Below are 26,322 nucleotides of genomic sequence, written 5' to 3'. Positions count from 1 at the left end.
GGTAAATTAATTACAAAATTTACAACTAGGTAAAATATAAAATCAAACACAAAGAGTTCAGACTTGCTGTTGTCTATATTCTATGAACAAGGATGAGATGGGGAAATGGGAGGAAGTGAGAAGCCTTCTGTGGCAAAAAGATTAATGATGCTTAAAAGGAATTACCTGCATTCAGGCTTCAGAGTGGCAGGCGGCTTCTGGGATTGAGGGGGTTGCAGAGATCAGGGGAAGTATGGGGGTCAAGAAGTTTTCAGAGATCAATGGTTGTGGAGGTTAGCAAAGTTGCGAAGGTCCAGTGTCCAAGGCTACACAGAAGTCTTGTGACAGAATGGCAACAGTAAACAGCATGAATTACGCAGAATCAAAGGAGGTATAAAATTGAGAGACGGCTTGCTATGTCTTCACTGCTTCACTCTCTCCCACCACCCTCCCACACCCCTCACAATGAGCTGCCTATGTTCTTCATCCGTGGCAATGGAGTTACTTAAAATTAACTTATGATCATCCCTGAAAACTTACTGAGCTTCTGTAGTCCATGTGGTGAAAGGGCTTTGGGAATGCCATGGCCCGTACAATGTTCTTGGGCTCTTTCACCTTGGAATTACAAAAACAAACTTGAATGCCAGCAGTTGGGATGCTTTATATCTAGAAAATGAGAAGGCTGAAGGATGATGTGGAAGGTGAGTTTGATAGATATAGAGAAGATAGAGGTTCAAAGCTAAGTGTGATTATACAGTACTGTACAAAGGTCTTAGAGAAAAGTATATAACTAGAGTGCCAAAGATTTTTGCACAGCACTGTATGATATATCCTTCCAGTTACCAAATACTGTAACACTTAGTGCTACTAAGCTAATACAAAGTTAGGTACTCTAATTTCTGTTTCCCAACCACCTTCCTATTTTAACCAATATACAGTATTGTGCAAAGGTCTTAGGCACACTAGCCATACATTTGTTCTTAAGACTTTTGCACAGTACTGTATATAATGAATCCACTACAAACATCAGAAGTGATTTCTCTGCCCAGAGATTTTTTTAGAATATGGAAATCATTTCCATAGGGAATGGTTGGGGAGAAGATTGCAACGTGGGTGAACGGAAGGGAAAAGTAGAAACGAGTGAAGTTGTGAAAGGGGGAAAAGAATATGCTGATAGGGTGAGATGGGTGTAGGTCCTCCTGGATCATAAACTGGTCAGTTTTCATTCTGAAAATGCAAAGTAATTTAGAGCCATACAGCTAGGAAAGAGTCCCTTTGGCCCAACTGGACCACGCTGACCAGGATACCTGAAGATTTAGTAATAATTAGTCTCAATGACTTTTGAAGGATTCTTAGACCACAAGACCATTAGACAGAGGAGCATAATTAGGGCATTCGGCCCATCATGTTTGTTCTGCTCCATTCTTGATGCCCCGAATTCTCCCCTGGGCTATAACATATGCCAGTGATAATAAACCTGATTCTGATTCTGATTCTGAGACAGAGTTGGGGATGACTTTGGGTTGGAAATGGTAGGAAGGTCATTGATTCGTGCTTGCCAGGCGCAGATCATTGGGCTTAGAGGCAGATCACACAAAGAGAAACGACTCTTGTTTCCGGACACTGTGAGAGAAAGCGGGTCAGTTCTTTGAGATTCAGGAGCAGGAGCATGGAAAGGAATTGCCCTGAACTATAAAGACGATGGGAGGAAGCTGAGTTTACAGTGACAGGTTTAGTGGAAGATGCCACCAATTGGGAATGGCAGAAATTCCTTTCTGTAGGATAAATGCCTGCCCCCCCCCAACACTCCAGCAGGCTAGACTTCCTATTTTTGACACCAGGTGGGCATAGGGTGTCAATGGGACGTCAGGAGGATGTTTTTATAATCGTGCATCTCCAGGCTTTCTGAAAAACATCACCAAGTGGGGCATATTGCTTTAATCTTGTGTTGGAAACAACAAATGCGGGAGAGATGAAGAGAAGAAAGAGGCAGAGAACTGAACAGAGAAAAGGAAAAATAGAAATTAATGATTGGGTCAGCGGAGAGAATCAATCTGAGTGAACGGAGTTCGTGATCAGGAACTCGCTGATACTCAGAAGGATAAACGGAAGAGACGGACCCAAAAGCAGCAACGAGGTGGGTGGTGTGCTGTGCTGTGCTGCCAGTCAGCTCTGCTGTTGCAAGGCAACATTCCCAGAAACCGTCTGACAGTATCTCTCCTGTGATTTGAAACCTTGACAGGATCCTTCTCAGAACAGACAAAAAAAAATGCAGCAAGCGGCTAATTCTGAGATGTAAAATTATGGCAAGAAGGAGAAAATGAATATGAAATGGTAGAATGTGGGTTAGTGTGGGCCCCACCCAGGTGTGAGAGGCACTAGATTTACTTAATGTCTTTATATCCTTCTCCAGTGGTAAGGTTTCATTTAATCAGTGAGGAGGGGAATGGAGTTAAGTGGTGATGAGGCAGGTATCCAGATTCTCCTTCTTTTTGACTATTCATGCTGAGCGTTTCCCATGATAACTTCACCCTGATCTAATGGCCAGCAGGTGACTATCCTTCATCTGTCTGTTTATACACTCAGTGGCTACCTTACTGTACCTCCTCAACATAATAAAGTGTATGCTTGCGGTTTGCTTTTGTAGCCCATCCAGTTCAAGGCTCGATTTGTCGTGCGTTCAGAGATGCTGTTCTGTACGCCACTATAGTAACGCGTGGTTATTTGAATTACTCTCACTTTTCTGCCAGCTCGAACCAGTCCGGCCATTCTCCTCTGATCTCTCTCATTAACAAGGTGTTTTCACCCACAGAACTGCCACTCACTGGAAGCCTTCTTGGTTTTTTTTTGCACCATTCTCTGTAAACTCTAGAAACTGTTGTGCCTGAAAATCCCCGGAGGTTTCTGAGAATCTCAAACCATCCCGTCAGGCACCAGCAGTCATTCCATGGTCAAGGTTACTTAGATCATATTTCTTCCTCATTCTGATGTTTGGCTTGAGTAACAACTGAACCTCCTGACCATGTCTGCGTGCTTTTATGTATTGAGTTGCTGCCATATGATTGGCTAATTAGATATTTGCATTAACAGGCAGCTGTACCTAATAAAGTGGCCACTGAGTGTGTATCCTGGGTACCATGAGCAGCACAAAATCTGAGGGCAGATATGATGAAGTAGAGGTATTCAGAATCATAAAGAGAGAAAAAAAAATAATGAAAACTAGTTTCTCTTGGCATTGGTAACTAGAGAATACAGATTGGAAGTGATTACGAAGAGCCAGCGGTGATGTGAGAAAGTATTTTTTGTTGCACAGTGAATTGTTGTGAAAAGCACTGCCTGAAAGGATAGAGGAAGCATATTAAATCAACGTCTCGCCAGAAATTTTGACAAATGCTTGAAGAATAAATCAGGAACGAGCTTTGGGGAAACAGCAGTGTGTGGGATTAAGTGGACAATTTGACTAAAGAGCTAGCACAGGCCTGACAGGTCAAATGGCCACCTTCTGAGTCATGACTTTTTATAACTGGTTCATGCGACCTTCGTCCAAGTGCACCAGGATCGATTTCAAGATGAAGTGGCTCAAGCAGAAGGTCATCCTGCACCACCTTTTCAAAGAAAGGAAGGGGAACCAGTGACTGGCGGTAAGCACTTTGCTATGAACCCAGCAACTTCAAATAGTGATCTGTGACCAGGACCTATTACCCCTGTCTGCTTTCCTATATTTTTCACTCCAATGTGTTTGATGCATTAATAGGACATGGAAACTTTGGCCCCAAACAAAGAACAGAGGCAGAAACTCAACCGAAAATTATAGACTTGGGATTTCTAACTTTTTATTAAGCCAGTGACATTGGAAACAAGGAAGCCTGCCCACAGACCCATTGAATACCAGGTGCAACAGGCTATCAAGGAGGCAAATGGAATGTTGGTCTTTGATGCTAGAGGGACTGAATTTAAGAGCACAGAGGTTATGCTGCAACTGTACAGGGTACTGGCGAGACTGCATTTGGAGTACTGTGTGCAGTTCTGGTCTCCTTACTTAAGGAAGGATATACTGGCTTTGGAGGCAGTGCAGAGGAGGTTCACTAGGTTGATTCCAGAGATGAGGGGGTTAGACTATGAGGAAAGATTGAGTCGCCTGGGACTGTACTCGCTGGAATTCAGAAAAATGAGAGGAAATCTTATAGAAACATATTAAAATTATGAAAGGGATAGATAAGGTAGAGGCAGGAAAGTTGTTTCTACTGGTAGGTGTGACTAGAACTAGGGGACCTACCCTCAAGATTCAGGGGAGTAAACTTAGGATGGAGATGAGGGGGAACTGCTTTTCCCAATGAGTGATAAACCTGTGGAATTTTCTGCCTAATAAAGCAATGCAGGCTACCTCAGGAAATATATTTAAGACAAGCTTGGATAGATTTTTGCATAGTAGGAGAATTAAGGGTTATGGGGAAAAGGCAGGTAGGTGGAGATGAGTCCATGGTCAGATCAGCCATGATCTTATTGAATAGTAGAGCAGGCTCGATGGGCCGGATGGCCTACTCCTGATCCTATTATGTTCTTATGTTAAAATATTTGAAGACCTGTTTGCCCCTTTCTATACCTAGCTTCCCACAATGGAGAAAGTGACTGTTGAACTGGCAAATTTCTCCCCACCATTCTTTTATTTGGCATTTGAGCAGCGTCGATAGTCACCCAGACGGTGTTTGTGGAAATTAGATAAAGAACGAGAACATCAGTTACGAGTTTCACAGAATAACGTTGCCAAGGTGCTCTGCTGAGCTGAAACTCACCTTCTCACTCTTAGGACAGCGTTCCCTATGGAATGGCAAGGTCTTTTAGTCCTTAACATTAAGCACACTAGGTCTGATTTTTGAATCCCATTCTTTTATAGACATTCTGCAATACAAGCAAGGTTTGCTCAGTTTCAGGGGTAACGAGACACCAAATGCTGCATCATGGGAGAGCAGTCCCAGAGTTCAATGATAAATGGACAGCAGAGGCATGGACACTTTGGGCCATTGAGACACTCCTAAGTGAGGTCCAAAGACCCAAAGCAGGAAGTCACAAGAGTGTGAGTGCTACCTCTGAATTCCTCCACTTTTGGCAACCTTGCCATGCCCCCTCAGCACGATCTTGTGGGCCGAAGAGATCTCCACTCTCTGAGTATGAAATTGTATGACCTCACCATTGAAGCAGTGTGCAGAGAAGTGAGGTGTGACAAAGGTGATCAGAAGCAGCCTGGAGCGATCCTGAGGCTGGGAAACTGATCTCCATCAGCAAATCAATCAAGGCTGCATTTGAAGTCCTGGAGGTTACAACCCTCTATGCGAAAAAGAAGTATGCGGTTTGAGTGTTGGCCCTTTAAGTAACACCATTTCGACAGAAATAGTTTAGTAATACCAGGCTCGTCTTGAATAAATAGATTCATTTTCCAGACTACAGAAAGTATCTGAATTTTGACATCAGCTGAATTTCTCTACTATTGGTATCATCTGGGTGAACTTTATATTGAAAAAAAAGTGTGAGGGAGAAAGAAAACCCTGCTGAGGAATGAGGAAGGGAAATTTTCCAAAGGCATTCAGGCACCCGGAAATGAGTGCCACTTTGATCAACGCTGGGTTAACTTAGTTTTCAACAGTGGAGCACCATTGTTTGGAATTATATGATTAATGTTTAGTGCTAGGTCCTGTCAGTTCATTGGACACCAGTGAAAGGGCACCACAATCAAATCTAATTTTTTGGTCCATGTCGGTGAAATGAGGCTGGAGCGGGAGGATGAGGTGTCTGATGCAGGTAGTGGAATGATTGGTTACTGGTGCTGATGGGCCTGGAATGCTATTTAGGACTAAAATTAATGGTTAAATTTGCTCCATCCTAACCCAGGGCCACTGTACGAAACTATAGCTATTTTAATGCTATACCCCTGAGATCAGCTGATTCAGCTGGGAAAGATTGTTTTTCACCTCAGTCGGAGAAAATGCCACTGGGGAGATGGAGGTGGAGTTGTTGATTTTCTGGACCTTGGCATAAATATCTGTGCTGTGTGACGTCACATGCTGGAAAACAGCGTACACACAAACAATGACATGAAATCAACAAAAGCCACTGAATATTTTCATGAAGAAAACTATTAATTGTCCATTGTTGTCATTAATATTTTAGAGAAGGTTCATTTTCATAAACAGTTCTTATTAAATATTGGTAACAATAGGAAAAGAAACACCATAATGTTGTATCACTGCGGAAAATTATTTCAGAATAAATATCCACATTCTCTTAATCTGAACACTACTTTAAACAAACAAGGTAATCCTTAATCACATCATATCTGGCACAGGATGTGTACATGTACACATGATAAACTGTGTGGTTGAATTTCAAAACCTCAGAGCACACAACCATAAACTTGGGGCTGATGGATGGAGTCCAGTATTCCAAGATCCACATGTCCTGCTCTGAATCTTACACTTTTAAGTCTTTGAGATCTTTAGAATTCTTTATTACTTCTGCTGCCAAATTAGTGACACCAAAAATATAAATAATTCAACCTTTTTTTTGGTTTATCGCTGTATCATTATAGATCCTCCTACTGCACGGAATAGTGGGCATTTTTACCTACACTTTTCAATTTAAGGAGTTCAAGGATGCCAAAGGAGAACTCGTTGCAAAAGAAGAGGTGTGGCAAAGTGAATGGAGGAATGAGCGTGGGCAACGGGAGATTGCACCCCTTTGAGTTTGTTGTAAATGACATATGAATGCAAGAAGAACACTTCATTTTGGCTTCTCACATTTTATCCGGTGAAACCACGAAAGCAGATGAAACTCTGCCTTGTCCTTCTCACCTGTGTGCTTGCTGCTCTATAATGTCTCCTATTTTGGGAATGTCTCTGGTTTTTAAATTCTCAATGTTTTTTTTTTCAAATTCCACTGTGGCTCTACCCTTGCTCCTGCAGTCCTACAACCTTTTGCAATATCTCCAGTGGCAATGTGCATCCTGGATGGTGACACTGGTAACTATGCCATTAGCTGCTCTGAGGTTTGGAGTTCTCTTCCTTTCTCTTTTTTTCCCTAAATAACTTAACTTTTTAAGCCAAGCTTTAGTCACCTGTCTCAATATCTCTAAGTAGCACGGTGTTGTACTTTGTCTGATAACTGCAAAGTGCTTTGGGACGTGTTTGTTACATTCAAGGCTTTATACTAATGTAAGTTGTTGTCGTCAAATGTACTAAATCTGCTGTCCAACACATACAAGGCTAAATTTAACCCCTCTCCTCACTACATCATCAACAGACAAATCAAAATGTTTCTCAAAATCGGCAAACAATGAGGAAATCTACTGACATGTTTTTACAAGTTTGAGGTTTACTTTAGAAAACATCTTAAATGTGTTTTTTGTCTGTTAGTAAATTTGGAAATTAAAATTAAAACTGAAATCTGAATAAGATAAGGAATATTAAAACAAAATCACTAAGATACATGGCTTCCGATCAGTTAGGATTGTTTCTGGAAACAATCATGAGCAGTTTAATTATTTAACTTTAAATAATTTGGTTAACTTTACTCACATATATTAAGCATCATGTTTTGGTGACTTGTTTGTTCTAATACAGCTGTTGGACATTGTAAAATCAGTGGCTAAGTTTTGTTCAAGGAATTCTGACGTCTCTTCTGCAATCTGACCAGGTATCCTGAAACCCAGTCCTGACTGGTCTAACTTTGGACTGGAAGCATCGTAGCTGGACCTGGTCTCTGCATTACAACCTGTTCTCTGCAAGAACTGCATAAAGTTCTCCTCAATGGACCCTTCTCGGCTCGGTAACCGGAGATCCTCTTCCAGGGTCTGTTTGAAGAGACAGGTGAGGTGCTTGCTCAATTCCCCCCTGATCTGTCGATTGAGGCATCCGTAAAAGAAGGGGTTAATGCTGAATGAGGTGTACCCGATCCAAGTAACAATTGTTTCCCAGAGGCCCGAGGGGATTGGATTTTGGGTCATAGCAGAATGCAGGTGAAAAGCAAAAAATGGCAGCCAGCAAAACACAAACTGGCCCCCAACCAGAATGAGGATGATGGCTGCTTTTCCCCCTCCAAATGTCCTTTGTGGGGAAACCCTTGGTCCTCCAGAGCTGGTGACCATGGTGGACCTACTGCTGAGTGATTCTGACCTTTGCCGTGGTGTGTCCATCCATGTGGGCAGGGGTCCGTGTTGCATTGCTGCCACCCTGGCCACCTTGAACATGTTACAGTAAACTATCAGGATAATTAAGACTGGGAACAAAAAATAAAACAGGCCAAAGAAAGTTATGAAAACCTTTCTGTATATCTCTCCGTCCCATCGCAAGGAGCACTGATTGTTCATGCGGCCTTGGGAATTCCAACCCAAAATTGCGATTATTGACATTAAAATGGCTTTAATCCATATACAGATAATGACAAACATCACCAGCTTCAGTGTCATCCTCACTTCATATCTCATTGGATGTACTATATAGTAGTATCGCTCAACATTAATGGCCAGGATAGATAATATAGATGCACTAATGAATAACATGCTTAGGAAGAGGTATATCTGACACAAGGTGTCACTGAACTCTATGTTATCAAAAAGAGCAGAGCTCGACACCATCCCTAAAGGCATCAGGATTAAGACAGCTGTCAGGTCCACTAAGCACAGATGGAATACAAAGACAAACTTTTTGAATAACGGAGTCCTGATAATTACAAGCATCACAGCAGCATTTCCAATGATCCCAACTAGGTCGACCAGCAGCATCAAGAAGAGGCCAATAGACTGTGAAACAAGATCCCTGTCCGTGGACACCAAGCTTTTATTGAAGAGCATGGAAGTAGGAGACACTCTTTGCTGTCTTCCCGGAGTGGAAATATTCCATTCCCATTCCACAGAAACTGGAGCAGCCATGGATAGGTAAAGTGTTGGAAGGATGGCGATCCTAAAGCCGTTCTTTCTAGTCCATCATCCATCCTCTTTAGGGATAGTAGCTTGCTTTGCGGTCGGTGGACTCTTCTTTCTTTTTAACCATGCACACCTTGGCTAGCCATCAATATCAACCAATTAGGCAGTTGGCATATTTAATGAAATAGTTTCAAAGTGGCTTAATTACCTCCAAATTGTGATGTGTGCTAGTTTTTATTATCCATTAATCATGACTTGAAAAGACTTAACGTGGCTTCACCAATCCAGCCCTTTAATCTTCCAGGTTATATTACCAAGTAGGCAGTGGGTTCAGAACATTCATTTCCAGGAAACCTGTAGAGTTAAAAATGTAAAAAGAGTTAAGTTCACATAGATGTACAGTAGGTGTTGTACCCATTTTTCATATGCCCACTTTTCCAAATGCATGATCAGGGACCCAGAATTTACATATGTCTCATTATTTATTTGTTTGTTTGTTTATTCTTTTATTTAGAGATACACCATGGAACAGGTCCTTCTGGCCCAACGAGCTGTGCCAGCTCACAGCCCACTTATTTCACACTAGCCTAATCACAGGACAAATGACAAATGACCAATTAACCCACTAACCAGTACATCTTTGGAATGCGGGAGAAACACATGGGGAGAACGTACAATTCCCTTACTTGTAGCATCAGAATTGAACTCCAAGCTGCCCCAAACTGTAATAGCATCACACTAACTGCTACGCATTCGTGGTGCCCACGCTTGAATACTTTGAGCCTGTAATTTCTGATCTAGGCAAAGTTGCTGATCTGCGTACCTCAAATGGAGACAGTTAAGTGACTCATTAATTCTCCAGAACTTTTCCAATAACTACCATCCCTCCCATTTGTCCAACAATCTCTTTGACCCCTACTATCAGGCAGGAGGTGCCACTGCATTAGCAGAAAAACTGTTAGGATAGGAAACAGTTTCTTCCTCCAGGCTGTATAACTACTGAAATCCCTGCCACCACCCAAATTTCATCACGTGTGAAACGCCTGTGGCATTATACTATTTAGTTTTTAACTTGCATCTTGTATGCACCTTATGATCTGTTGGTTTATTTGTGTTAATAATACTTTGTGTGTTGTGTGTGTGAGTTATATGTACTGAGTTATGCACTTGGTCTGAAGGAATGTTGTTTCATTTGGCGGTATACATGTGTACAGTTGAAAGACCAATAAACTTGAACACAAGAGAGGAATGTGATGAAAATGTTTTCACTTGCCTTGATGAGATCATTGTCAGCAAATGACAAAGGGTCTGCATCATACTGAACAAATCCAGGATTATCTTCATCTTGTCTTGTTACTACCAGCATTAATGCAATGTGGCTGTAACATTCCCCATCCACCTTCCGAAGATTCCTAGGTGGAACTAACCTACCCCAATGCTGAGCTCAAAGCATCATGACACAAATAAATTCCTAACTAAATTACCTACCCTTCCAACTGAAGATTCCTCTTCATCACCAGATCAAAACCCTGGAATCCCTACAAGCACATCACAAGGGCTCACCATCACATGGATTGTGGCAGTTCAAGAAGTTAATTACTGATTCATAGGTTAATTGCTCATTGTAAATTGTCCTGTGATTAGGCTAGTATTAAATGAATGGTTGCTGGGTGGCACAGCTCATTGGGCCAGAAGGGCCTGTTCCACATTGTAAAATAAATAAAAATCATCTTCTCATGAAAAATTAAGGATTGCGTATAAAAGCTGACTTTGTTACTAATACTTTCAGCTCTAAAATAAGCACTAACTTTGCAAAGGAAGGAAATAAACCAAAAATAAAGCAAAAATATAGAAAATAGAAAGGAATTATTATCAATAAAAACTTCCAAGTCCTTTCAAACTTGGATGACATTTTCTATTGAGGACTATGAACCACTGAAATAGCACCCCCAATTACAATAATCCTAGAACAGTTACAAACCCTTCCTAAAGAATAGGTACAATGGCAATTTAGTTTTCTAGCACTGTGCGCCTTTTATCAAAAGATCAAAGGAACTCTTTTCTTTGAATTTAATTAGCATCATTGTAACTTTGATCAAAAAGAACGAGTTTGTGCCTTTTGCGTTGATTCATGTTCATGCAAATGTGAACATTATCCTCAGCTCCCACCAGAAAATTTGGTTGCAAATGTATTTATAACTAGGATGAAAATTACCTGATGTAGAGAGGAAATTTCATCCAATTTAAAAAAAAGGAGATTATAGGAGAAGTATATATAAATAAGTGGCAATGTGGGCAATTAGTGTCTTATTTGTGGAGGGCCTACTTCTTGAACCATAAGGCTTTTCAAAGCCTGCAGGTCTTTACTCAGCCATTTTGGAGGACCATCAAGTTCAGGACTGGAGTTACATTTAGATTAGACAGGATAAGAGGGAGTTTCTTCCCCACAAAAGAACCAGTTGTGTTCTTACAACAATGTGAAATTTGATAGTCAATTAGCTTTAAAACATTTTTGTGAAATAATTCCAGATGATCACACAAGCAGCATAATCAGTGTACCATTGCATATTCTGGGAGGATCTGTGTCAACTAATTAGCACAGATGTTGATTTTGACATTCAAGGGTCAAAAACAGAGCAAATTCTTCAAAAATTCTTTGTTTGAACTGAATTAGAAAGAGGCACTGAGAGGACTGGAAGGTTCTTTGGTAAACAGATTAACTCACACAAAATGCTAGAGGAACTACAAAGGTTAGGGAGCGAAAGAACAGTTGATATTTCAAGTCCCGATGAAGATTCTCAGCCCAAAACGGTAACTGTTTATTCCTCTCCAAAGATGCTGCCTGACCTGTTGATTTCCTCCAGCATTTTGTATGCATTACTCTGGACTTCCCACAGTGGCAGAATCTCTTCTGTCTCTGATAAAGATTTTGTCAGTAAACCCTGATTTGCAGATTAAAAACTATTTTGGATGACATTTGGTGACATGCTGATCTATTTTTGGCCCCTCACGTCACTGGGGCAACAGAAGCTGTAAACTTTTCTAGGTTTTAACAACTCTTACTTTTAACTCATTTTCTAGTTCTGCATTGGACTGTTGATAGAAAATATATTTTTCAAGTGTGCCAAGTCTGGTGCGATCAAAAGTGAATGTCGACAACTGAGCCAATCTATTACAACGTCTGCTGCGCAGTTCACAAAAAAAAAGACAGGTGGCTCAAGTAAACAAAATGTCCGAAGGTACTTACAGAAGTGTGCAAGTAGTGTTGCTTGTCTGCTGAGAGCACAGGCAGACATTATGACATAGGCTGCTCAACACCCAGATGCTTACACAAAATTGTATGTATACACTCAGCTGTAATCTGACTTAAGACATTATCAGAACACAGGTGCCATTTTGCTGCGGAGAGTTAAGGAGACTCATTATTAACTTTCCATTTTACTGTGAACTGTTCTTGGAACGTCTTTGGTGTTGGAGAAAAAAATGTCTCCTCGATGATGAACGTGTCAAAAATAAGATATCTCAGTGACTTCCAGTGTGATTGGTGCTACATTACAAAACAGACCAAATCACTGAATGAAACTCTATCTACAAAGTTCTTCTGAGGGTCCATCCAATTATTTATGCTGTAGCTGTCCTGAGTTTGCTTGGCAGAGGATGATGATGTCTCTGAAAGGAACTGTATGAATACACCATGTTGAAGGACATAGAGCAAGAATGGAGTGCTATATTCTGTACTGTGCTCTCTGCCTTTTCTCTTCCCATTGTTTGTGTCTTGAGCCCAGTCAAACTGTTTTCTGTAATAGAGAATTTGCATCTTCAGAGTTTAGCAGCATTGACCCTGCTGTTCAGATACGTAGGCCTCTGTTAGTCTCGATAGACCATGGATTTGCACCTTGGAAAGTTTCCAGGGCGCAAGCCTGGGCAAGGTTTTTTTAATGGAAGACTGACAGCTGCAAGTCTCCCCTCTCCACACCACCGATGTTGTCCAAGGGAAGGGCATTAGGACCCATACAGTTTGGCACCGGTGTCGTCGCAGAGCAATGTGTGGTTAAGTGCCTTGCTCAAGGACACACGCGCAGCCTCAGCCAAGGCTCGAACTAGCGACCTTCAGATAACTAGACGAATGCCTTAACCACTTGGCCACACATGTTCAGATATAACGGGTATACTGTTGGTGTGACCCTGTTGGTATCAGCAGAATTCCTGTCTGCTGGAATTCCACCCATGACAGGCTATTTAATCTGCGTCAGGATCAATCATTTGTGTTCTGACTGCTCTGTGCTTATCACCAATATCACTGTCTGTATTAGGTTCTGTTGCTGGGATTGTGAATCACCAGCTTCGAGCAGTATACTGAATAGTGGTTCAAAGCCCGAACATAATTTTCATTTATCAGTGACAATTAGAACTCTGGTGAAGTCAATTTTCTCATTATGAAATGCTTAGTTTATTTTTATTTATTATTTCTTCCTGATTTTTTTTCCATAAGGCTCTGAATAGTTAAGATGAGCTCCATGGGGCTATGGTTTGAAGTCTACCCAGGCAAAATTGTATCCATGAATGCCCTATCAAAGAAATTTAACAATACATCTCATTCTGCTTGCTCTTCCCCAAGAGTCAAACAATTTCCCCCTTTGAGGTAATTATCTTAATTTTCTTTATGTTTTTTTTTAATTGAATCTCTTTCCACTGTATTTTTATGTGGTCCACTCCATATAATAATTACTCTCTCCAGCTCAGTGCAGTGTTTTTGTTTACCTATTATCTTAAACTGAGTCCTTTCAATATCCCAACACCTCTATTCATGGAAACTACTTCTGCTTCTTCGCATTATGAAAACTCCTTACAAGTTTGTTTGCCTCGGTTTAATCTTTTTTTTTTAGAAATACAGCCATTCCTGGCCAATTAGCCCAGGCTGCCTAATTATACCCATGTGTCTTATTAATCTACTAGCCTGCACGTCTTTGCAATGTCGGAGGAAACTGGAGCACCCCGAGGAAGTCCACACATCGCAGGGAGAGCGTATAAACTCCTTACAGTGAGCAGGGTACTTGAACCTGGGTTGCTGGTGTCGTAATAGTGTGGCACTGACCACCTCGCCACTGTGCTGCCCTTCTGCTCATCTTCTTTGCTCTAAAGGAAATACCATTCGTTTTTCTAGTCTTTTCATGTGGCTGAACCCTTCACCCTTTGAATTAATCTGAAAACAAAATTACTCTGCGCCGTATTCAGGGCCACGCCATCTTCCTGACTAGTGGTGTTCTGAATTTGATATATTATTCCAGCTGAAGCTGAACTAGTGTAAAATTGCAGGCTTAAATATTACTACTGGTTTATAAAGCAATGAGTGGTCTAGGGCCAGAATACATTTCCGATGTCTTGCTGCATTTTGAACCTTTCCAAGCTCTCAGGTTGTCTAGGCTGGGACTGATTACCATCCCCAGGGTCAAAACTAAACATGGTGAAGCAACTTTTAGTCACCATGCTTCACATATCTGGAATAACCTTCCAGAGGATCTGAAGTTTGCCCCAACTTTAAGCTCTTTTAAATTGAGGTTGTAAAATTTCCTTTTTGCGGTAGCTTTTAATTAGAATTTCTTGCACTGCAACTTTTATCCCTTTTTTAATCTATTTATCATATCTATTTTTCTGTGATTTTATTCTCCTTTATATTGTGTTACGCCTGTGCCCCCTCCTTTTTGAGAATCGCAAGATCGCTATTAATTCAGGTCAGGAGACCCAGGAAATGAGAGAAAGACATGCAGAATCCACAAAGAGATTGGAATGTCCTGGCCCTCAGCGAATCAAAGACACGGAACAGGTCATTGTCTCTTGGAGACGGAATTGTGTATTGAGTACTGTACTTCATGGAAAGCCCTCAGGCAACGTGGGCTGGTTGGGGGATGGCATCATTCCACCCTGATTGACATCTGAGACCCTGTGAGTCAGGATAAAAGAGGGTCTGGGGAACAGCCCTACAGACGCACCAGAAGAAACGCTAGAAATCCTGTAACAGCGCAATAGCGAAAGCCGGTGGAAAGCCACGTGCGTCCTTTTCCATTTGCCTCGGAATTGGTGGGCCTTGCCACAGAAGAACGGCTTTAGCTAACAACAAAGGCAACAAAGGAGAAATCAGCCCCAACGACTCTCGAAGGATTGACATCATAAAAGGAATGGGCAAGTTTTAATCCGTCTCTCTCTCCAACCAAAAGCTGCAGCTTGAATGAACTTGAGTGACTTTTATATTTCCATCGGACAATACATTATCCCCTAGACAACGATAGAGCTATTTCTTATTGATTATTATTATACCCGCGCTTTTAGATTTAGTATTGACGACGTATATTATCTGTATGGTTGCATTGATATTATTTTTGTGCATTTTTATCAATAAATACTGTTAAAAATAGTACAATCAGACTTCAACGGATCTCTCTATCTTTGCTGGTAAGTGACCCAGTTACGGGGTACGTAACAATTGTCTGAAATTTGATGTTTGATTTTTCTGTCTTGCTCTATGTAAGGCACTTTGAACTGCCTTGTGTTTGAAAAGTAAACTTGCCCTGCCTTTAAGTTTTGAAACCCACACCCCCCTCTCCTTCACATTTTACTGATACTGCTAATATAAGTAAATAATTTGTGTTACTTTATGTTCTGAATCAGTTGGAAATCCTTGTTTCATTATAAGATTTCATCCTGTTTACCGAGAGACCACCCATCACACCAGCCTGACTGCTTTAGAACACCTAATCTGGTGTTTCCAGTGTTAAGTTGAAATTGTTGATTTTACTGCCAGTAACTGAGCTCATGTGTTAAATAAATGGTTGTAAACTTCGTTGCTTTACTATTCTGAATCACCTTCACCATAGAACACACTCCTCACCAGTCATGATGCAACACCAGGCCAATCCCATCTGACTGCATATGGTCTATACTTCAGCGATACTTGCTTGAACATGTACCCGTCCAAACGCCTAATCATTGCTGCCATATCTGCTTCTACCATGTCCTCTCGAAGCACATTCCTGGCACCTAACACTCTCTATGTAAAAGTCTTGCCATATACACTCACTGGCCTCTTTATTAGGTACCTCCAGCACCTAATAAAGTGACCACAAAGCGTATGTTTATTGTCTTCTGCCGCTATAGCCCATCCACTTCAAAGCTCAACATGCTGTGATCTTCAGAGATGCTCTTCTGCTCACCGCTGTTATAACATGTGGTCAATTGAGTTGCTCTTGCCTTCATGTCAGCTCAAACAAGTCTGGCCATTCTCCTTTGACCTCTCCCTTTAACAGGGTGCTTTCACCTACAGAGCTGCCACTCACTTATGTTCTTTTTAAAAAATTTTTGCACCATTCTCTGTAAACTCTAGTGATTGTTGCACGTGAAAATTCCAGGAGGTCAGCTGTTTCTGAGATACTCAAACCACCCTGTCTGGCACCAACAATTGTTCCACGGTCAAAATGACTTAGATCACATTACTTCCCCATTCTGATGTTTGGTCTGAGCAACAACTGAACCTCTTGACCACATCTGCATGGTTTTATGCATTCAATTGCTGGCACATGATCAACTGAATTGCTATTTACATCAACAAGCATGTGTACAGGTGTATCTAATAAAGTGGCCACTGAGTGTAAATCTCCTTTAACTCTTCCCCCTTAATCTGATGTTCTTTTGTACTTGATACTTCTACTCTGGGATGAAGATTCTGACCATCTACTCTATCTGTGCTTCTTATAATTTTATATACCTTTATCAGGTATAAAGGTCTCAGACTACTCCAGAGAAAATAATCCAGGTTTGGCCAACGTCTCTTTGTAACTAATGCTCTTTCATCCAGTCAATATCCTGGCAAACCTCTCCGAAGCCTCAATATTCTTCCTGTTATGTAATGGTCAAACAAGCAAGCAACGCTTCACATGTGACCTGAGCAAAGTTTTGTGTCACTGGTCAACACCCTGACCAAGAAAGTAAGTATGCCTTATGCCTTCTATACCACTCTAACTACAAATGCTAACCACGTTCAGCAAGCTGTGGATTTGCACCTCAAAGTCTCTCTGTTTATCAATGATCCTAAGAGTGCTGCTATTTACTGTACACTCTCCTCTCATATTTCACCTCCCGAAGTACAGAACCTCACACTTGCCTTGATTAAACTTCACCTGCCATTTATCTGCCCACACTTCCAACTGATCTATACCCTGCTGAATTGTTTAACAGCATTCCTCATTGTCCACCATTTTTTGTGGTATCTACAAACATTCTATGTTCATAGAATTTACAGCATGGAAGGAGCTATTCAGTTCCTCAATCATTTTCCATTGCTGAATCACCATAGTGACCACCTCAGGATCCATAAATCAATAACACATTAGGGAATTCAGGAGAAACTGCTCTACCCAGAGAATGGTAAACTTGCTACTACAAATGCGAGTTGAGGTATAAGGCACTGAAGCATAGATGGATTCAAGAAATGGAAGATGTTAACACTAGGAGGAAGGTATAAAATGAAGATGGATGGCAGGATTAGAAAGAATGAGAAAGACCAGTTAACCTGAATGGTCTATTTGTATTTGGTAAATTTCCATATAATAATCACATCTGCTTCTTCTTTAATATTCACCTTTTCATTGTCAATTATATGACCAGCCCTTTTCAGATTAACTTACGCTCTCTACTTCTAAAGCCATACAACTGATAATCCTTATTTTTTTGTTTAACCTTCGCTTCCAGTGAAAAACCAGCCTCTATTCTATCTGTCAAGGAAAGAAAAACATTGTCTTTCATAAAGCCTCAAGGAGCTCTACAGACAAAAAATGTATTATTTTTTAAGTGTTTTCCATGCTGCAGTGCAGAAATGTGGAAACCAACTTGCCAACATTGAGTTCTAACAGAAAGCAAGCTACTAATGATCAGCTTCTGTGATGTTTGTTGGTGGATAACTATTGGCTAGGAGAACTGGAATAACCCCTGTCCTTCTCTGAAGTTGAGCAATGAGATATTTCACATCCACCTGGAATGCCAGTACTGGACTATCATCTATACTGAGCACTTTATCCCAAATACTCCTGACTGTATTTCTTGTTGGAGAGCTCTTTAACCATTCTAGTTTACCCCCACCCCATGCCCTCCATCTATTACCCCTGTCATTGCATTGCAAATACTTTAAACTACTTGAAACACACACAAAATGCTGGAGGAACTCAGTAGGTCAGGCACCATCTATGGAAATAAATAGATAGTCAATGCTTCAGGCCGAGATTCTTCTTCAGGACTGTCAATGCTTTGAGCCAAAACCCTTCTTCAGGACCTCCTTTAACTACTTTTGATAATGCATTGTTAGAACATGCTGGTATTTATGTATTTATGCACATTTTATTCCATATCCATACATTAACCTCTAACTTCTTTTTTATACAGTTGTTTATTCTTTATAATTATTTAATAACTAATGAATGTTGTTTTTTTTGGTTGCGTGTCGGACCCTAACCAACACATCATAGCAAAGTCTTCATACGCATACATCTGGCAAGTAAAGTTGATCCCCGATCTTTGATCTTTAACAAACTCCAGATCTCCAGTGGTGCATCAGTAGAGTGGCCATTCAGAATTGCCCTACAGTAACAACTAAGCCTTTTTATGCTCAAATATTTCAAGTGGATTTGAATCCATACACTGCTGAGAGCTAAGGGAGCTATCCACTGATGGTCTTTCTGGACTGGAAGTAATCTTATTTAGTGAGACTTTGTTCTTTGCACTTTTGTTTATCCAGAATTTCAAAAAACATCCTTCGGTGTACCCCCACTGTTTTGAATCAAGATCTACTTGGATTTATATAGAGTGCCTGTAAAAAGTATTCACACTCCTCATGTTTTATTGTTTTACAATGTTGAATCACAGTGGATTTAATTTGGCTTTTTTGACAGTAATCAACAGAAAAAGACTCTTTCGTGACAAAGTGAAAACGGATCTCTATAAAGCGATCTAAATTAATTGGAAATATATTGTTTCAATTGATTGTAGTAAAAATACACCTGTATCTGGAAGGTCCAACTGCTGGTGAGTCAGTATCATGCCAAAACATTGTTTACATTTACATTCACCTTTATATTTACATCATTTATTATTACATTGTAATTTGCCCTTTACTCTGCCTATTGTCTTGTTTATTAATTATTGTACTGTCTTGAACTGCTTTGTGCACTTTATGTAGTCCCATGTAGGTCTGAAGTCTAATGTAATTTTGTGTTGTTTCATATTCTAGTGTAGTTTTATGTTGTTTCATGTAGCCCTTGGTCCTGGAGGAATGTTGTTTTGTTTTTACTAAGTACTGTACCAGCAGTTATGGTTGAAATGACAATAATAGCAACTTGACTTGAAAAACTGCACCACGAAGACAAAAGAACACCCCAAGGAACTCTGTGCAAAGGTTATTGAAAAGCACAAGTCTGGAATTGAATATAAGAAAATTTCCAAGTCACTGAATATCCCTTGGAGTACAGTTAGGTCAATCACCAAGAAGTGGAAAGAATATGGCACAGCTGTAAATCTGCCTTGAGCGGGCCATCCTCAAAAATGGAGTAACATGCAAAAAAGGGACCAGTGAGGGAGGCCACCAAGAGACCTATGACAACTCTGGAGGAGTTACCAGCTTCAGCGGTTGAGATGGGAGAGACTGCGCATATAATTGTTGCCCGTATGTTTCACCAGTTACGGCTTTATGGGAGAGTGGCAAAGAGAAAGCGACTGTTGAAAAACAACTCACATGAAATCTCATCTAGAGTTTGCCAGAAGGCATGTGGGAGACTCTGAAGTCAGCTGGAAGAAGGTTCAATGGTCTGATGAAACCAAACTTGAGCTTTTTGGCCATCCGACTAAACACTGCACATCATCAAAAACATACCATCCTTACCGTGAAACATGGTGGTGGGTGCATCATGTTGTGCTGATGCTTCACTGCAGCAGGCCCTAGAAGACTTGTGAAGGTAGAGGGTAAAATGAATGCAGCAAAATACAGAGAAATCCTGGAGGAAAACCTGATGCAGTTTGCAAGAGAACTGTGACTTGGGAGAAGATTTGTTTTCCAGCAAGACAATAACCCCAAGCATAAAGCCAAAGCTACAGAGGAATGGCTTAAAAACAAAGTAAATGTTCTGGAGTGGTTAAGTCAGAGTCCAGGCCTCAATCCTCAATCCAACTTGAATTTGTGGTTGGACGGGAAAAGGGCTGTTCACTCATGATCTGCATGCAATCTGACAGAGCTTGAGCAGTTTTGTAAAGAAGAATGGGGAAAAATTGCAGTGTCCAGATGTACAAAGCTGATAGAGACCTATCTACACAGACTCAAGGCTGTAATTGCTGCAAAGTTGCATCTACTAAATACTGACTTGAAAAATAATAATTCTGCAATCAATTATTTTGTGTTTTATATTTGTAAAAAATTTAGATCACTTAGTAGAGATCTGTTTTCACTTTGACATGAATGAATCTTTTTCTGCTGATCAGTGTCAATAAAAGCCAAACTAAATACACGGTGACACAATGTTGTAAAACAATAAAACATATAAACTTCTGGGGGTAGGGGGGAGGTGAATACTTTTTATAGGCACTGTAACTCTTTTAAAATTGTTAACTATCCCTAGATGGATCACAGAGAACAAAGATGAGCAGAGAATTGAACACATTTTGGACATTAATAGATTTTAGGAGCATATTAACGTTTAGGATATCAAAATGTTTAAGGAGGGTATTATAGGATTTAATAGCCTGCTGTGGTCAATATGGAGTTTTTATGTTTTCCCCATGGCCGTGACGGTTTCCTCTTGGTGCTTCATCCCACAGTCCAAAGATGTACTGGTTGGTAGGTTGATTGATCATTGTAAATTGTCCTCTGATTAGGTTAAATTGGGGGTTGCTGGGCGCTGTAGCTTGCAAGACTCAATAAGTAAATAAATACAGTTGGAATGATGGTGACCAGTGACATTGCAAAGGAAAGTGATGAGGAGCCTCAGTCAGCACGCTAGTAATCCTTTATGAAAGTGAGCCAGGCCTAATTACCCTGCTACAAGGGCAAAGGGCCTTTCAAATTCACACTACTTTCAAAGATATACAAGTCAGACAGAAAGTAGAGACCGTTTGAATCAAACACCATAGAAACATAATTAATCAAGGTAGCTCATTGCCCACTCAACTTTCATCTGCTTTAACCCAATAAAAATTATACCTACAATGCAACACTAACTACCATTTAGGAGAAAGCACTTTGGCAGAATTGGCTGTAAAGAGATTTGAAAGTGCTGAGGTCATCAAAGCTGCTACTGTACATAAATAAATGCAAAGAATTTATTTTTAAAATGTCTGCTATGCTCTAATTATTTTGTCTCAGATTTATTTCCAGACTAGAAGCTTTAATAAATTCCAAACCTTAGGAACAGCAGACCCAGCAATGGAGATCTGTTCTCAACTATTTGACTGAAAAATCTCCGAGGTCAGATAATTTGTTTGTAGAAACTGGGAAGAACATCTGACCACTCCCCTGGGGTGGGCTGAGATGGAGTGGGCATGCCTTGTGAACTGAGTTCTATGTTTCCACCTCTCATCTCACCATGCATTAGCATAGAGCACGGGCTAGTGAAAAACGGAAGAATAGACTGGGTTTCAGACAGAGGGGTTAAAGGGGACAGCATTGAGGAACTGGAGGCATAAAAGATACAGGTGAAGGACAAGCAACAACTTTGCAATGCCAAATTTCTTTTCTGGCTAAGGATGAATATTATGTACAGACACTCCTGTACCCAGTGTCACTTCGCGTATGTGTTTTATTTTATGTTGCCTTATTACAATAATAAAATTAACCACGTACATAAATGGACGATGCAGCATTTTTTTTGTGCTGCATTGGATCCGGAATAACAATTGTTTCGCTTTTCTTTACACTTGTGTACTGGAAATGACATTAAACAATCTTGAATCTTGAAGTTTGAATTCAGAAGACTACTTTCTAACACATCAAGATAGGAACGTCTTCACTCAATACTTGTGAACTTCCAAATTGAAGACCGCATTTTAGAGACGGCAATTCCCTGAGTAACAATACCCTTTATTTGTAATTTGATACCACAGCAATTCTCAATAGATTTTCAGTCCTTCATCAGTCCTCTGCCAATGATGTGGGCTGTACTGACATGCTTGAGCAATGCTGAGAGCTGCTTTGGACACAATTACTGACCCTAAACTGGATGAAACACAACTCATAATTTTAAAATATTCATTTATAAATAAAAACAGATTACTGTCACTGTTTGCTGCACCAGAGAGAGTTATTTGGTTGCTGTGGTGATTTTGATCACCCCCATCTGCTTCTTACTAAGAATGTTTTTTTGATATATTCATTCTCAGGGTGTGGGTGTCACTGACAAGGCCACTGTTTATGGCCTATTCCTAGTGAAGGAAATATTAATGTTTCAATTTTATCTGTAAGCTGTGGACTCTTTTGAAGAATCTGATTCCCTCAGCCTGCTCTAAAACCCCTCATCACTTCAGACTCTCATCAAACCAATCACTTTGGTTATGCTTTTTATCACAGGTCCTAGTATCACCTTCTGCAGCTCTATTTCATATTTTACTCAATTCACACTAATGTGAAATATTTTTAGAGGATCCTTGTTACACAAAGGTAACAAAAGAGTGCAGGCAGTCGGTGATTGCGAAATAGATTAAAAAAATTAAATCCCATGCATGCATGAAATTGAGATAGAGAGAATTTGTTATGTAAGGATTTTAAGGGTTACAGAACCAAAGGGTGTGGTTAGCAATAAAACACAGATCAGCCAATATCTACTGAATAGAGAAAGTGGAAGATCAAACACGAGGAAATCTGCAGATGCTGGAAATTCAAGCAACACACACAAAATGCTGGTGGAACGCAGCAGGCCAGAGAAGCACTGTCAACATTTCGGGCCGAGACCCTTCGTCAGGACTAACTGAAAGGAAAGATAGTAAGAGATTTGAAAGTAGGAGGGGGAGGGGAAAATGCGAAATGATAGGAGAAGACCGGAGGGGGGTGGGGTGAAGCTGAGAGCCGGAAAGGTGATTGGCAAAAGGGATACAGAGCTGGAGAAGGGAAAGGGTCATGGGACGGGAGGCCTAGGGAGAAAGAAAGGGGGAGGGGAGCACCAGAGGGAGATGGAGAATAGGCAGAGTGGTGGGCAGAGAGAAAAAAAGGAGGGGGGATAAAAACTAAATATATCAGGGATGGGGGTCAGAAGGGGAGGAGGGGCATTAATTCCTCCTGTTCGTATGTTCCAAAGCTTTTAATTTGAAATCAAGGCTCAGGTGGTAGATAAACATTATGGAAGCTTCCCTTATATGTCATACTGTAGAATTCAGTCCAGTTCTATTTGATATACTGTCCAGTTAATGCTTTCCTTTCTATCCACCCTAATGACTTCGGGTACATACAAATATCCTCTATACTTCTGTGCTGGAAATGGGATTTTCAGGAGTGTAATCAGAGAAGATTTCTTCACACATGGACTTAGTCATAGAGTCATAGAAACAGCACAGAAACAGGCCCTTTGGCCCAGCTCCTCTATGCTGACCTGATCTTCTACCTAGCCCCATCTATCTGAACCCAGCCTTCAAACCCCACCCATGTACCTATCTAAACTTCTCTTAAACATTACAATTGAACCCTCATCTACCACTTCCATTGATAGCTCGTTTCACACTTGCACAATCCTCTGAGTGAGTAAGGTCTGGACAATTAGAATTTCTCTCCAGAAGAATACTGAGGGGGCAGATAAGTGTATCAAGGTATACAGAGAGAATGTGGATAAGTGAAGTTGAAGGACAGATAAACGATGACCCAGCTGAAAGGTGGAACAGAATGAGGGGCTGAATAAATAGTCACTAGCAATATTGAAAATGATCATGAATCACCAAGGTCATTGAAGAAACAAGAAAATTAAGAAATACTTGTGGATGTAAATGCTGGAGAAAGAAAAGACAAAGATAGGGTTTAGGACTTGGGATTTGTTAGGTAAATCACAAAGTTTTAAATAGGTGTCAGAAATTTATTTCTCACCCCACATGCTATATAAAACAATGGTGATAAAGAGTCCACGGATTCTTCCTGCAATGGGTGCAGAGCAATTTAATCTCAGTGGGGAGGTGAGTGAGCAAATGTGTGTATGTATGTGTTTGTGGGAGGAAGGGAGATGTGTGTGTGCATATAAATGTGTGCTTGTGTGTGTAGGGAAGCGTGTCTGGGTGGGAGGTGTGTGTGTGTGTGTGTGTGTGTGTGTGTGTGTGTGTGTGTGTGTGTGTGTGTGTGTGTGTGTGTGTGTGTGTGTGTGTGTGTGTGTGTGTGTGTGTGTGTGTGTGTGTGTGTGTGTGTGTAAGGGGCCAACCATGTGTGTGTTCTAAGGTCTATTTTGCCCGAGTTTCACAGGTGAAGGAAGGGAAAGAATATCAGCTCCTTTCCCTCCCGGAGCTAGGAATGAACTGTGAATGGGCGGGCAACACACACAAAACACAGGAGGAACTCAGCAGGTCAGGGACCATCTATGGAAATGAATGAACAGTCGACGATATGGGCCAGGACCCTTAATTAGGGCTGGAAAGGGAGAGGGAAGATGCCAGAGTAAGAAGATGGGGACAGGGAAAGGAGGACAAGCTAGAAAGTGATAGATGAAGCCAGATGAGTGGGGAAGGGGGATGAAGCAAGAAGCCGGGTGTGACAGGTGGAAAAGGCAAAGGGCTAGAGGAAAAGGAATCTGATAGGGGAGGAGAGTGGACCATGGGAGAAGGGTGGGAAGGGGGGTGTGGTGATAGGCAAGTGAGGAGAGGAGGTAGGAGGGCAAAATGGGGAATGGAAGGGGGAAGGGGGAGGGTAAAAATTACCAGAAGGAGAAATCAATGTTCATGCCATCAGGTTGGAGACTACCTAGATGGTAAATGAGGTGTTGCTCCTTCACCCTGAGACTGGCCTCATAGCAAGAAGAGGAGGCATTGGACTGACATAATGGAGCATGAATGGGATAGGAATTAAAATGGTTGGTCACTATGGATGGAGCAGAGGTGTCTGACAATGTGATCCCCCGATCTATGTTGGGTCTCACCAATATAGAGGAGGTCACATCGGGAGCACTGGATATGATAGATTACTCTGGCAGATTCGCAGGTGAAATGTTGCCTCACCTGGAAGGAACGAATGAATGGATGTGAGGGAGGAGATGAGTGGGCAGGTGTAGCGTTTCTGTCACTATGCATGTGAATGGGACAGGTCTGAACTTAGCTAGAGTGACCACTGCCATCAACTAATGTGCTCATTCACACCATAAAGGATGGACAAGTCTCTCAGTATTTATTAAATGGTCTGTGTAGGAGGCGTTGGGGTGGGGTGGAAGTAAAAATCAAAGGGTGACCGGCCAGTGACCAGTGCCTACACCTCAGATCCATGCTCCATCACGATGGAACAGAATGAGCAAATCCCAAGTCAGGCAAGTGCGGGCCTTCTCAGTTGGAACAGGCGGCTGGGGTGAAAGAATCAGGTCAACCTGCCTTTGAGCAATGACCTAAAAGCAATGAAGGAACGATAAAAAAAAAATCACCCGAAATTAAATGGCCCAGCCCGAAGATACTCCTTTCTACAGCTTTCTACATCGACCCTTTACCTGCACCGTTGTAAGATAGAAACTAGAGTCTCAAGGCGCGTGCACTCTCTCTCTCTCTCTCTCTCTCTCTCTCACACACACACACATACACATAAATATATTTCAACCATTATATAATAATATAGTCGAGACAAAAAATATTATAAACGATACCCACACACACGCTAAACTTCTATATAGATTTGATAAGATGGAAATGGAGGGGCGGGTGGCGGTGGATTGAAGTTTATTTATAGTATAGGTCATTTATTTATTTATATAACGAGCCCCCATTCATAGTGCATGCTGAACCCCACGTTAATAAACTCTACCTTCTAATCCGTTTGCGGTGTGGTCCAGTAATATCCCGTAGATCCACTTCCCTCGATTATTGAAAATAACCAACTATTTTAGCATGCAACCGGCGCCTCAACACGAGGGATTTTTTTTGCAGTCGATGGCACATTTGGATTTCACTGGGTTGAATGTAACACTGGCTGTTATATCCTGGGAGAGACACAATTAGCATTTTTGCAATCTTTTATCTCGCTTCACCTTTCCTTCCTTTGGTATTGCAGCTAATGCGTTTATCTAAGAGAGAGGCGGGGACGGCACGGAATGAATGTATAGGCATTGGGCTGAACCGAGTACCTGACGTTACGAGGATGCCGGCGCTATCCGTGGTGCTGAAGCTGCTTCTCCGTCCCGGCGCTGAGTCCATGTGCAGACGCTGCGGATCCGGCGACAAGGCTGCGCTGCTCAGAG

The 26,322-nt window shown here is 41.2% G+C and overlaps 1 protein-coding gene across 2 annotated transcripts; it reads right to left on the bottom strand.

Moving 5' to 3' along the window:
* Nucleotide 1: 1 nt before the first annotated feature.
* Nucleotides 2-26,322, bottom strand: gpr61 (G protein-coupled receptor 61). Of its 2 annotated transcripts, none has more exons than XM_073030546.1 (2): nt 26,209-26,322; nt 2-9,247 (listed from the first exon to the last, which is right to left on the bottom strand). In XM_073030546.1, the coding sequence occupies exon 2, from the start codon at nt 8,897-8,899 to the stop codon at nt 7,553-7,555; it is 1,347 nt and encodes a 448-aa protein (XP_072886647.1). In that variant the 5' UTR covers nt 8,900-9,247; nt 26,209-26,322; the 3' UTR covers nt 2-7,552. The 2 variants fall into 2 exon arrangements, with proteins under 2 accessions (XP_072886647.1, XP_072886649.1); XM_073030548.1 differs by lacking the exon at nt 26,209-26,322 and adding an exon at nt 25,890-26,061.

Source organism: Hemitrygon akajei, chromosome 27 (assembly GCF_048418815.1).
Source record: "Hemitrygon akajei chromosome 27, sHemAka1.3, whole genome shotgun sequence".
NCBI classification, from domain to species: Eukaryota; Metazoa; Chordata; class Chondrichthyes; order Myliobatiformes; family Dasyatidae; genus Hemitrygon; species Hemitrygon akajei.
The sequence above is the reverse complement of the archived record's forward strand: the minus strand, read 5'-3'. Positions and strand labels throughout refer to the sequence as shown.